This window comes from Peromyscus californicus, unplaced genomic scaffold (genome assembly GCF_007827085.1).
Source record: "Peromyscus californicus insignis strain IS unplaced genomic scaffold, ASM782708v3 Scaffold_6__1_contigs__length_162567912, whole genome shotgun sequence".
Lineage (NCBI taxonomy): Eukaryota > Metazoa > Chordata > Mammalia > Rodentia > Cricetidae > Peromyscus > Peromyscus californicus.
In genome coordinates, this window is record NW_026294584.1 from 65,687,730 (window position 1) to 65,702,407 (window position 14,678).

At 41.8% G+C, this 14,678-nt stretch overlaps 1 protein-coding gene across 2 annotated transcripts in view; it reads left to right on the forward strand.

Moving 5' to 3' along the window:
• Positions 1–14,347, forward strand: part of Ube3c (ubiquitin protein ligase E3C) — a 110,003-nt gene extending 95,656 nt beyond the window's left edge. For both annotated transcript variants that reach the window (XM_052719050.1, XM_052719051.1), the window contains exon 23: positions 12,911–14,347. In XM_052719050.1, coding sequence (XP_052575010.1) covers positions 12,911–13,081 — 171 coding nt within the window. In that variant the 3' untranslated portion in view covers positions 13,082–14,347. The remainder of the gene's footprint in view (positions 1–12,910) is intronic.
• Positions 14,348–14,678: the final 331 nt, after the last annotated feature.

Consider the following 14,678-nt stretch of genomic DNA (forward strand, 5'->3'; position numbering starts at 1 on the left):
GCAGCTGTCCACTGCTGGGTTTGGGGATAGTGAGTAATAAGAAAGATCTGTGCAGCTGGGCAGTGGTGGTGCATGCCTTTAATCCCAGCACTCAAGAGCCAGAGCCAGGTGGATCTCTGAGTTTGAGGACAGCCTGGTCTACATAATGAGTTTCAGAACAGCCAGAGCTACACAGAGAAACTCTTGAAACAAAAGAAAAGGAAAGAAAGGTGTGTTCATGAAACAAGTAGACCAGTAATCATGGGAATCTTCCAAGTTACTGAGCAAGGTAAACAACCAGTTATTTTGACAGGAATAGAGAGTAAAGATAATGTCACGTGAGCTGGAGAGGTGGCTCAGCAGTTAGGAGCACTAGCCACTCTTGGGACAGCTTACAACCATCTGTGTAACTCTAGTTCCAAAGGATCATCTTCTCGTCTCTGCAGGCACCAGGCAATATGGTGCACAAACATAATGCAGATAAGACACCTACACACCTCAAATTAAAATGAATCTTTTTTCATTCTGTCTGCATGTATCCCTGCAGGCCGGAAGAGGGTGCCAGATCTGATTACAGGTGGTTGTGAGCCACCATGTGGTTGCTGGGAATTGAACTCAGGACCTCTGGACAAGCAACCAGATGCTCTTAGCCACTAAGCCATCTCTCCAGTCCCAAATCTTTTTTTTTTTTTAAATGTCAAGATTGGAGGTTAGCATGGTCTTCAGAATGAGTTCCAGGACAGCCTGGGTTACACACAGAAACCTTGTGTCAAAAAACAACTACAAAAATGTTGTCAAGAATCACAAAGTAAGGGCTGGAGAGATGGCTCAGAGGTTAAGAGCACTGACTGCTCTTCCAGAGGTCCTGAGTTCAATTCCCAGCAACCACATGGTGGCTCACAACCACCTGTATCAAGATCTGGTGCCTTCTTCTGGCCTGCGGTCATACATGCTGTATACATAATAAATAAATAAATCTTAAAATATATATATATATATAAAAAAAAAAGAATCACAAAGTAAGCCGGGCAGTGGTGGCGCACACCTTTAATCCCAGCACTCGGGTGGCAGAAGCAGGCAGATCTCTGTGAGTTCGAGGCCAGCTTGGTCTACAGAGGAAGATCCAGGACCGGCACCAAAACTACACAGAGAAACGCTGTCTCAAAAAAACAAAACAAAAAAAAAACAACAAAAAGAATCATGAGGTAGAAAATCTGAAAAACAAGAAAAACATGAACTGTTTAGTAAAGAATGTACCAAGGCTGAACTGAACTCCAACTATGAAAGGAAAAGTCATATGGTAATACATGCCTGTCATTCAGCACTTTGTAAAGCTGAGGCAGAACTAGTAGTTCCATGCCATTCCATAATACATAGCAAGACCCTGTCTTCCAAAAAAAGAAAAGCATTCAGTATTAGTTTTTACAGTTGTCATGTCAGACATCAGAGTTAAAAAAGCACGTTGACCTTGTGGCTTCCCAGAGGTGCCTGTGAGTGAGTGCTCCAGAGCACAGAGAGGGAGGAAGAGCATAGATCTAATGTGCTACAGATAGCAAGAAACTCACAGAACACCTCTGTGCCCAGTTATTGGAGAAGAACAGCATCTGCTAAAGCTAATTAGAACTTGGTATGTTTAATAAATGGGATTGTTGCAGACCAAAAAAAAAAATCATTAAATGCTGTAGAAAAATTGTTAAGTTACCATCAGGCCACACAGTAAATTGATTTTTTTTCTCTCTGAATTAATGCAAATTTCCATTGTATTGTATTTAATTATGTATAAAGTGGTGCCCTTGACTCAAATTTCAATAAAGAACTTCATTTTTTCACTTTTAAGTCTCTTAAGTAGGAAACTCAATTAGCATTATGAAAGAAATAATAAAATATGGAATTTGCTTGGCAGTGGTGGTGCACACCTTTAATCCCAGCACTAAGGAGGCAGAGGCAATCAGATCTCTGAGTGTGAGGCCAGCCTGGCTACTTAGTGAATTCCAGGACAGCCAGGGCTACACAGAAAAACCCTATCTCCAGAAACCAAAAAAGAAAGAAAACAAAAACACAGTGTTTACGGTGTTTCACTGTGGAGTGTATCTAGAGCTTCCATTTACAAAGGAACTGCTGACCTGCCATCACATCATTCTATCTTGTTTGTGGTAGGTTTGTTTTGTTGTTGTTGCTTCGGTTTGGTTTGTGGGTTGGTTTGTTTGTTTGTTTTGTCGAGACAGGGTTTCTCTGTGTAACAGTCTTAACTGTCCTGGAACTCATTGAGATCCTCCTGCTTCTGCCTCTGCCTCCCTAGTCCTGGGATTAAAGGCGTGTGCCAGCACCGACCAGCAAGCTTTTGGTGCTTTTATTTTTGTTTCTTAGTGTGCGTGAGAAGCTGGCTGCCCCTGTGTACTCAGAACTGCATATGGAATGTAATGCTGCTTGGTTCTCCTTTGTTTCCTATTCCTCATGAGAGATTCAGAGTGGCACAATATGCTGTAATTAGGGATAAAAAGAAAGTGCTTTGTTCTTGTTTGTGGTTTGTTTTTGAGGCAGGGTATTGCTACTGTGTGTCAGCCAGCTTCTGTTTCACCAAAACAGAACTTCAAGTTGTCCAGGCTGGCCTGGGATTCACATCAAACCTCCTGCCTCACTTCCAAGTGCTGGAATTTGCAGGTGTGCAGCCCCACACTCACACCCCAATAAGGGTTTAACACATTATATGCCAAACATAGTTCATCTAGGTCTTTTTTTTTTTTTTTTCCCCAGAGCTGAGGACCGAACCCAGGGCCTTGCGCTTGCTAGGCAAGCGCGCTACCACTGAGCTAAATCTCCAACCCCTAGGTCTTGTTTGTTTGAGACAGGATCTCTATTATGTAGCTCAGCCTCTCAAGTGCTTGGACTAAAGACATGTACCACCACACCTGGCCCTTTCCAGGTTGTGTTCTTTCAGTGAAGAAAACGTAAGACACATTGAGTTCAAGAGGACGTGCAGCAGTTTACTGAAGTGGCAGTTCCAGACAACTGAGGGTCTCGTGCCTTGGGCCTGGTTCCTGCAGTGGCCACTGTTAAAATGGGGATCTTGTTTAAATTTTATTCTCTGTTCTGCTGTAATGGCTGTAAGATAGCTACTATTTCTTACATTGTTGGATTTGTTTTTCCTTCTAACAAAATCTGTGTTTTTAACATAGCAAATGGGAAGCATTGGTTAGGTAGAAGAAAAAAAAACTGTTCTTTCCCATTTGGGCCACTGTTATGTTTTGTTCATTCACTGTCATAGTTACTGCTTTTATTCAGCATTATCTTGGGCTGGAGATACAGTTTATGTGTAAGGCACTTACTTAGCATGTCCAAGACCTGACTTAGATCCCAAGTACCGCCTCAAAAAAAAAAAAAATCAGGACCTTTTCTTTTCTTTTTTTTTTTTTTTTTTTTTTACAAGACAGGGTTTCTCTGTGTAGCTTTGGAGCCTTTCCTGGAACTCACTCTGTAGCCCAGGCTGGCCTCGAACTCACAGAGATCTACCTGCCTCTGCCTCCCCAGTGCTGGGATTAAAGGCATGCGCCACCACCGCCCAGCAGGACCATTTTTTTTCATGTGTTAAGTATTCTTTTAATTTGGAAGAGGGAAGATGTCTTAGGATTACTATTGCTATGATAAAACACCATGACCAAAAACAAACTGGAGAGGAAAGAATTTCTCTGGCTTACATTTTTACATCAGTATTCATTGAAGAAGTCAGGACTGGAACTCAAGCTGGGCAGGAACCTGAAAGCAGGAACTGATGCAGAGGCTATGGTAGAGTGCTGATTGCTCAGTCTGCTCTCTTACAGAACCAAGAACCACCAGCCAGGGGTGACACCACCCACAATGGGTTGGGCCCTCCATCAATCACAAATTAAGAAAATGCTCTGAAGCCAGGAGGTGGTGGCACACACCTTTAATCTGAGCACTCTAGAGACAGACACAGGTGGAGCTCTGTGAGTTCTTTGCCAGCCTGGTCTACAGAGTGAGTTCCCAAACAGCCAGGGCTACATACAGAGATCTCTGCCTTTAAAAGAAAAAAGAAAATGCTCTACAGCAGTGGTTCTCAACCTTCCTAATGCTGCAACCCTTTAACACACTTCCTCCTCTTGTGGTGACCCCCAACCATAAAGTTATTTTCGTTGCTACTTCACAACTGTAATTTTGCTTCTGTGTTTCACGAATCCTAAATGGTCTTACAATAAAAACCCAGAGCCAAATATTGTGGTAAATGCTGAAAGATCAGAGGAAACAAGCCACTGCCACCTCTCACCTTACCAACTCCTCAGCCGATCCTGTCTCCACAAATCCTTAGACTAAATGCCTCCAAGTCCTTAGCTGAAAAAGCTCTAGTTCCTGTCTCCACCCAACCATTTCACTTCTATCTCAGCCTTCCTACTGCTAAGATTAATGGCGTGTGTGCTTCCCAAATACTGGGGTTAAGGATGTGTGCCATCACTGCCTGGCTCTGTTTCTCTCCTAGACTGGTCAGTCTCATGTAGCCCAGTGTGGTCTTGAACTCACAGAGATTCAGATGGATCTCTGCCTCCTGAGTACTAGGATTAAGGGTGTGTACCACCACTGCCTGACCTCGTAACTTTGTGGCTGGCTCTGATCTTCAGGCAACCTTTATTTCTTAGATTATAAATACCACCACATGTCCCCTTTTTTGTCTAAAATAATAAAAGGTTATAACTAATATAAGAAAAACTATATACAATAAGTACAATAACTATATACAGTCAAGAATTACATTAACAATATCCAGTCCATTAACATTTGACAAATTCAGAGAAAATACTCCATTATTTATCATATTTTGTTGAGTCGAAAGTGTTGTACCTAATTCATTTTCTTTTTGGTTTTTTTTGGGTGGGCGGTGAGACAGACTTACTCACTTTATACCCCTTTAGTGAGTTTCTTTTCTGAACTTGTTAACAAGGAAAACTATAACTATGACTAACTAGTCTTCCACTCCCTCAGAGACCTGAGAAGGAAATAATATTACCTAAGTAAACAGGAAGTGCAGGCAAGAGACTTCTAAAAAATGTGAGAAATGACAGAAACAGCTGGCTGCCTGGAGAGTCACCCGAGGTTTCTCTGCAGCGTTGGGGCATCCATCTTCTGCCTACAGGCCTGGCATATCTAACATACTTATCTGTGAAGCAGGATATTATGAAGGTCCTTCCTACCTTGTCTTGACAAAATTCGGCAGTCCTTTCTTTTGTGTCCTGCTTGTCTGTTTTGGACAGAATACTGTCAGCAGTCGAGGCAAGGGCATTTTCTTGCCCAGTGGCTAACTTGCCACAAAGAAAGTAAACTCTATATGGAGTTTCTTCGATGCCTATCTTCTCTGAAGTATATTGGAGCAGACATGTCTCATTGTCATTAAAAAAAAAGAACCTATGTTATTAAAACATCTTAAATGCCATATTCTGTAGATCTCTGAAGTGTTTGAAGACAACTTGTCTATATTAAATATATCTCTTTGACCTTGAAAACATATCTAACCTGACATGTTCCATTGTAATAGGTGACTATCAACTAACCTGCATTTCTTTTTTTTTTTTTTTTTTTTTTTTGTTAAATTATGTATACAGTGTTCTATCTGCATGTATATCTGCAGACCAGAAGAGGGCACCAGATCTCACTACAGATGTTTGTGAGCCATCATGTGGTTGCTCTTAACCTCTGAGCTATCTCCCCAGTCCAAACATTATGGATTCTGGGAATCTGAACTGTTGTTTTTTTGTTTGTTTGTTTGGTTTTGGTTTTGTTTTTTTTCCGGAGCTGAGGACCAAACCCAGGGCTAGGCAAGCTCTCTACCACTGAGCAAAATCCCCCAACCCTGCATTTCTTTATATCCTAATTAGTTTGTAATAATATAATAACTTTCAAGGACTAGCAAATTGCATTACATTGTTAAATGAGCTGTGTAGGTGCAATACCTTGAACAAGAGTAGAAATATATGTACAGTATGTTCCGACAAAAATAATATCAACTTTGTATCAGTATACACAATTTGTATACGATATACAAAAATGCAATCCAATGTAAAATATTCAAAGCTAGTAGTTGCTTTTTAAAAGTGGATTCAATAGTCTACCTTTTTTATCTTCTATTCATACTCTCCTTTTTTTCTTTTTTTCTTTTTTTTTTTTTGTTTGTTTGTTTGTTTTTCGAGACAGGTTTCTCTGTGTAATCCTGAGTGCTGGGATTAAAGGCGTGTACCACCACCGCCCGACCCCTTTTTTCTTTTCAGAGTAGATTCAGTAATTTACCCTTTTATCCTATCATTCTATATCTCTTTTTTTTTCCCAGAGTAGGTTCAATAATCTACCGTTTAGCTTATCATGTCTATACCCTCTTTTTTCCTTTTTTTTTTTTTTTCCAAACAAGAACCCTGAATCTAAGCCTGGCAGTGGTGGTATATGTCTTTAATCCCAGCACTCAGTAGGCAGAGCCAAACAGATCTCTGAGTTTGAGACCAGCCTGATCTACAGAGCAAGTTCCATGACAGGCTCCAAAACTACACAGAGAAACCCTGTCTCAAAAAAAAAAAAAAAAAGCCCTGAATCTAATTTCCTTTGTTTAGCTTTTTTCCTGACCATTACCAATAACAACTTGTAATCAACCACCAAAACAATGACAAATATCCATGACTCGTTGAATGACCAAAAACCACCCACCCCATCTCTTGGGAATATGGGTGATGTGTTCTTAAAATTACTTTCTGCTGTCTGGTGGGCAAAGGCACCTTTAGGGGATCCTGAAAAGAAAAATTTTGGGTTAATTGTTAAGTCCTGGGAGAGGTAGCTGTATTATTTGATGTCCAGTCTCTGCATAATGGGAAAATGCAGGGTTTGTCTCAATTCCTGGATAGAGTAGTCTGTGAGGCTGGATTATCTCAGCTAGCCATCTCGAAATTGTCCTGAGTAGTTTGTAGTCCAAAGCTGATCTCTGGGTGATGTTTGTTAGCTTAATGGCATTATCATCCTGATAGAATTGTCATTGTTGGGCCGCATCATCCTTTGGGAGACTTCAAAGGTCGCTGTTAGGCATGGTCGTGATTCACCGCAGAAAATCTTTTTCATGCGACGTTTTTCTGGATGATTTGTCCTTTTTCTTCAGATGTCTCATTTGTTCAGTGTTCTTCAGATTCCTTAGCCTTCATTGTCCTGAAAGACAAAAACAAAACCCTTCCCCACCCCTAACTTTGGGGAGGTTCCCTTTTGGCAAGTTATATCTGATCAAATGAAAAGCATTTGTTAGTCATATAAGTTAGTTTAAATTGAATGGTCACACTGGTTGATGAACTTTCACCTCTTCTAATTAAGAGATCTCTCCTGTTCAGATTGAACCTTTATCAAATTTGATAGTATCCATAGCTTTTCTTCTCCTGTAGAAACAAAAGCAAAACCTCGTCCCCAAAGTAACACATATTGTGGTTTCCATTCTGAGGTCAGCACATCCTTAAAGTATATAGGCTGATTTAATTCTGTAGTTTTTTCTATTATCCAATGTCTCTCCGCAGCTGTTGTTCCCTTCTCATTGGCATTGAGAAAATTCAAAGTTAATGAAGCATTATGTAATCTATTTCTAAGGGTTTTTCTAACTCCTTACTGCTTATTTATCATATCCTTTAGAATTCGATTTGATCTTTGGCCTGTAGGATTGTGTGGTATACCTGTAATGTGCTTTATATTGTAATAAATAAAAAAACTGTTTCATTTTACCAGAGACATATGCTTGGAGCATTGTCAGTCTTAATTTATACAGGTATACCCATGATGGCCATAACTTCTAGCAAATGCGTGATTACAGAATCAGCCTTTTCGGAACTCAGAGCATTTGCCCATTGAAATCTTGAATGGGTATCAATGGTATGGTGTCATATTTTAATTTTCCAAATTCTACAAAATGAAACACATCGATCTGTCAGATTTCATTCCATTGAGTACTCTTTGGGTTACTTCCTGCAGGTAGTGGAGTTTGATTGTATAAAGAGCAAGTAGGCCGTGCAGTGGTGGTGCACACCTTTAATTCCCGCACTCGGAGGCAGAGCCAGGCGGATCTCTGAGTTCGAGGCCAGCCTGGTCTACAGAGCAAGATCCAGGACAGGCACCAAAACTACACAGAGAAATCCTGTCTCGGGGGAAAAAAATAAAACAAAAAAATAAAAAAGAAAAGAGCAAGTAGGACATTTACTTAGAATTTCCTTGACTTGTTGCCAGGTTATGGAAAAATTCTTTTTCAAACCCTTACTATTGACATGATGTTTTTTATGAAATTCTGAGACCTCCAACACATCTCCTATCAATAGTTGATCAATCTCGTCATTACCTTGCGCTAGAGAGCCTGGCAGACCCGTATGGGATCAGACATGTGTTATATATAAGGAATGATTCCTATTCCTCATTATTTCTTGTAACTGAATAAATAAAGTTAATTCTGACTCATCAGGGATAAATTCATCTGTTTCAGTGTGTAAAACAACTCTTTCTGCATACTAAGAGTCAGTAACTTATGTTAAGAGTTTTCCATAAAATCCATTAATACCATCAGAATGGCATATAATTCTGACTTTTGGACAGAATTATCTAAGAAATAAAGCTTGCCTGAAGATCAGAGCCACAGAGTTAAACATAGAGGTCAGGTAATGGTGGCACACACCTTTAATCCTAGCACTCGAGAGGCAGAGATTCCATCTGAATCTCTGTGAGTTCAAAGCCACGCTGGGCTACATGAGATTGATCCAATCTAGGAGAGAAACAGAGCCAGAAAGTGGTGGCACACACCTTTAACCCTGGACTTTGAAAAGCACACACGCCATTAATCCCAGCACTAAGAAGGTTGAGATAGGAAGTGAAATGGCTGGACGGAGAAAGTCATATCAGGTCTCAGAAGACGGGAACTCAAGAGAGCCTTTTGGCTATAAGACCATTTAGGATTCATGAAACACTACTGTTATGAACCATAATGTAAATATCTGTTTCCAGTGTTCTTAGGTGACCCCTGTGAATGGGTCGTAACCCACAGATTAAGAACAATCTGATCTTATGGAGACTTTTTCCTCAACTGAGGCTCCCTTCTCTCTGCTGACTCTGGCTTTGTGTCAGTTGACATAAAACTTAGCACAGAAGGCTAAGGTTTTTCAAGTGCTGGGATGACAGACACAGCTTGAAATACTTTCAGTGAACATCATAGTGTCCCATCATGTGGCCTTAAATAATTTGCCTTCATTCCAGACACAGCACCTGAAGAGTAGACCTCCAAAACTCAGTCACCAGCCAGATGTACAGGTACCATTTTGCTCCCCAGGGCCTCATCTTGTTGACATTTGCAATGACGGGTGAACCAGGTAGGCATCTGAAATCTGTACCAGTCAGTTGAGAGAGTAAGCCAGTCCAGGGCAGTCCCTGCTTTGTTCTGTGTTGGAGAAGAGCAGTCACATCTCAGGTATGAGATGGTACCTGATGGTGCTCATGGGTAAAAATGAGGTGTTGCTGTTAGTTACTTGTACCATCTTTCCTTTCTTTCTTTAGATCTCATGTACTGGTCTATAGTTACCATCAGCATCTAACAGATGTATATTTAGCCTACAGACAAGTATAATTGTGAACTTAATCACACAATTCTTGCTAAATGTAGAGATACACCTGTCATCCATCCTAGCTCCTGGGTGGTAGAGGCAGGAGAATCAGGAGTTAAGTCATCCTTTACTACGTAGTTCAAGGTCAGCCCAGAATATACAAATAAGTCTCAAGCAAACAAGTGGTTTTCACGGTCTTGTTTCACGGTCTTGTTATTTATGCAGTGTTGAAACTGCATGTGTGCCTCTCAGCAGTTTGTGTGCTCCTATGCTGTGGGAACACTGTGCTACTCAGTCGTAAGACATGGTAACAAAAAAAAAAAAAAAGGCACAGAGTGGTGGCTATGACGTGCTGATACAGAATGAGAGAGGAAAACATACTTTCTTCTTTGTATTAAATGTCAGTGGACACACCTAAAGAGTCTGGGTGCCTGCACATACAAATGAGGGGTTCTGTGTTGTACATTAAAAGTAACCACCTGGTAATGGTGGCACACACCTTTAATCCCAGCACTCAGGAGGCAGAGCCAGGCGGATCTCTGTGAGTTCGAGGCCAGCCTGGTCTACAGAGTGAGTTCCAGGAAAGGTGCCAAAGCTACACAGAGAAACCTTGTCTCGAAAAACAAAACAAAAAAAAAAAGAACAATCAATAAATAAATAAATAACCAACCAACCAACATGGAGCTGGAAAGATGATTCATTGGACGACTAAAGGACCTGGTTTCTGTTCCCAACACTCATGCAATAGCTCACAACCATCTTTTAACTCCAGTTCCAGAGGACCCAACTCCCTTTGGCCCCTGAGGGTACCACATATGCATTTGATGCACATACATATACATGCAGGCAGGCAAACATTCATGCATTTAAGTTAAAAATAAATGAATCTTTAAAAATAATAATAACCAGCATGCACAGTCACATCTTTAAATAGCATTCATTGGCACCATCCTGTCTATATACCCATTAGCTTGTACTCAGTACTGCTATAAACAAGTTGCATGCTCTTGGCTCATCTTTATGTTCCTGTCTGTAACATGATAAAATGGGCGACACATTAGAAACAACAGATTTCCTCAGTTTTTAGGTTTGAATTTTCCTTTTTCGGCAGCAGCACTGCACAGATGTAACCATTTCCTCAGATCTGTTTGTAGGCAAGGTGAGAGACTCATCCCTGTGCTGGGTCTGGCACTTGAGTCACCTCTAACTGATGCTGGTAGCCACCTGTGACTATGACCATGTTCAAAGTATATATCATGGGCTGGAGAGATGGCTCAGTGGTTAAGAGCACTGGCTGCTCTTCCAGAGGTCCTGAGTTCAATTCCCAGCAACCACATGGTGGCTCACAACTATTTGTAATGAGATCTAGCGCCCTCTTCTGGCATGCAGGCAGAACATTGTATGTGTAATAAATAAATCTTTTAAAAAAAAGTATATATCATTTTATCACCAACTGAAAGTTTCTAGAAAGAACTTTTCTGGTCAGCTGTTAGGTTACGTCAAGAAATGATTTGTACGAAAAAAGCTCAAGTCCCCAGTGCTGTCTCTTTCATTGAGTACCATCTCTGAAGGGACTATGTATTGCTCATTAATACCTGGAAGCCATCCACTCTTGTCCTTCATCACATACGTGCAGATTGGTCTTGCCAGTTTAAAGCAAAATAAAAACATTTGTGGGGCTGGTGAGATGGCTCAGCAGGTACCTGCCACCAAGCCTGATGACCTGAGTTTGATTCCTGGGTCCCACATAGTTGAAAGCAGGAACTAATTCCGACAAGTTATCTTCTGACCTTCATATGCATGTCATGTTGTGTTTGCATGCGCACACACATTAATTCAGTGTGATTTTTTGTTTGGTTTTTTTTCGAGACAGAGTTTCTCTTTGTAGCCTTGGCTGTCCTGGAACTCACTGTGTGTAGATCAGGCTGGTCTTGAGTTCACAGAGATCCTCCTGGCTCTGCCTCCCAAGTGCTGGGATTAAAAGCATGTGCTACCACTGCTCAGCTCAATTTCAGTTTTTTTTAATGACTTGAAATCATGCTGGCTATGTGGCTCACCTCCAGTGAATAGTTACTTGCTTTCTGTGTAGACATTGCACTTTGCTCCCATTTCTATCATGTTTCCTGTTGATGTGTGTTGTTGACACATCTACATGGCTTCTAAATTCAGTGTGTATACCGCAGCTCATTTGAAGTGTCCACCTGACCCCTGCCCTCTCCTGTAAGTTTTCTCCCTCTTCAGTGTGCGCATTCTCTGCCTCCCCCTTCCCTTCCTGTCTGTAGCATGGCCTGACAATCAGCTCATAATCCAGTCCTAGTCCTGCCTTAGTTTCCTCCGTACTTGATAGGAGATATGGACCAGGGCCTGAAGAAATGGCTCGCTGGTTAAGATCAGTGAGTGTTTGTTTGTTTGTTTGTTTGTTTGTTTGTTTGTTTGTTTGTTTATTCATTCCGAGACAGGGTTTCTACATGTGGTTTTGGTGCCTGTCCTGGATCTTGCTCTGTAGACCAGGCTGGCCTTGAACTCACAAAGATATGCCTGGCTCTGCCTCCCAGTGCTGAGATTAAAGGCGTGTGCCACCACCACCTGGCATTTTTTTTTTTGTTTTGTTTTTGTTTTTGTTAGCAATGAGTGTTCTTAAAGAATACCCATGTGGTACCTTACAACGGTCTATAACTATAGTTCTGGTGATCTGATGCCCCCTTCTGACCTCTTTAGGCATCAGGTACATGTACGGTTCACATACATACATGCAGGCAAAATGCTCATACACATAAAATAAAAATAAATGGATTTTTTTTTTTTGGATCTTTTTTAAGGGGGGGGGTGGGTAGTCAGGCTGGTACCACATGCCTTTAATCCCAGCTCTCAGGAGGCAGGAGCAGGCAGATAGAGATTGAGTTTGAGGTCAGCCTGGTCTACAGAGCAAGTTCCAGGACAGTCAGGACTGTTTCACAGAGAAACCCTGTCTTGAAAAACAAAAAGTATCATAAAGAAAGGCAAGGGTTTAGAGAAGTAGCCTGGTGGTTAAAAGCCCATGCTGCTCTTGTAGAGGACCCAAGTTAATTTCTCAACACCCATGGCAAGCAGCTTCCAACCACCCGTAACCTGAGCTTTAAGAGTATTGCCAACACCTCTGGCTTCTGGGTGCCTGCACTTAACATGCACAGACACAAGTACATGTACATACATAATTTAAAATAAAACCTTTTTTAAAGGAAAGAACTACTTTTGAGAAAGGCAGATGCCAGAGCAACAGTACCTCTCTGGCAGAGCAAGCTCAGGCTGTGCCTGAGCCCTCTAACCATGTCCTATGCCCTGTCTTCCAGGAGCTGTACCCTGCGTTTTGCATTCACAATGGAGGCTCGGACCTTGAGCGGCTGCCTACAGCCAGCACCTGCATGAATCTGCTGAAGCTCCCAGAATTTTATGATGAAGCCCTGCTGCGAAGCAAACTGCTTTATGCCATCGAGTGTGCTGCTGGCTTTGAGCTGAGCTGAGTTGAGCCCAGGGAACTTGATCTGACCCAAAGGCAGCCAGCACCTGCCAGACCCCCGAGAGCACTCAGGCGGGACCCGCGGCTCTCCTCAGGCCTTCTTTCTGGCATTCCTCCCTTTCTGATTTTTTTTAAGATAATTTTATTGTGACACAGTCACTTAAATAGATGGACATTGCTTTTCACATAACTTAACCACTGTTATGTGCCATGTGGCTGGTTTAGTAATTTTTGCCAAGAAGAGCACAGGTTTTAGACTAGTGGCAACTCAGTGAAATTAACCAAAGATGAAGCTTTGGCCTTGCTGACCTAGTTCATACCCCTCTGGGTCAGGCACCATATCTGCAGACGGAACCTGGGGCTGATAACGCAGAGCCCTGAGCCACTGCTTCTCATGTGGTTGATTGTTTACAAGCCTAATTGTAAAAACTGAAGGCATTTTTCCTGCTGCCTTTTCCCAAAGTGATTAGGTTTGGAAAATGGATAACGCTAGTATTATTTTATTTGTGCTTTGTAAGCCATGTCCCCCAGGTGGGACTCGCATGCTTGTCTTTAGACTCCTACTGACCTGCATCATGAGGTTTGGACATGGCTGTGTGGGTGTGAGCTGGCTGCTGCCTTCATTGCTCTTTTCCTGTCTCTGCTCTGTACCTGGAGAGCTTTCCGGGGAGGCGGAGGAGGAGGGTCCCTGCACTTCCTGAGGTACTGTGTCACCTACAGTGAGTTGGCGACTGGGGGATGTGAGCACTGCAGCTTTTATTAAAGTCATTTGAACCAAAGTGGCGGGCTGCGTCTCTCCGTGATCCACGCGCCCTCCTGGCCAGGCAGTACTGCCCATCATCTTAGGCATCTTTGGGGGGACTTGCCAGGCCTTAGCACCTCTGCTTCCTGCTGGTGCTTTGATAAGAAGACAGCATCCCTGGAGTGTGTCAGGGAAGAACATCAGGCCAGGTGATTCTCACTTAGGCACTTTTTTCAGGGTCCAACTTGTTGCCAGGTGACCACAGCCTCTGCTAACAGGAAGCAGGGAAGCATCTAGGAGGCCAGCATGCAAGGACCAACATGGAGCTGGTTGAGGACTCCAGACCCCGCGTCTCTGCCAAGTCCAGCATCTTTGCGCCTGGAGGTTCTTTGTGCTGTTGGGTTAGGTGACCAGAATTAGCAATATACTTTTAAATGTGGGAAAACTGAATGACACTTTTAAGACAATGACCATTATCAGACAAAATGTATAATTTCTTAATTTGAATAATAAAGTGTTTAAATGCTATTTGTAGTCTTGATACATAGGAAGAAATAGCATTTATCCTTGATTTTATTTTTTGTTTGGGGATGTTTATGTTGAATGTCCTATTATCTTTTTATTAGTTAATTTGTGTATTAGTATTTTAGAAGTGAAGTATCTGAGACTGGAGATAAATTAGCAGTTAACATATTTGTGTTTTTTTCTGTCGGCTCTTCTGAGCCTATTTATTTATTTGTACATCCTAATGGATAAATATTTACATTAAATCTTTTCCCCCAAGATCGTGTTGGAGTGCTACCCCAGGTCACTGGTCAGTAGTGTTCTGCTGTAGTAGATAGGTCACATATGTGTGCAA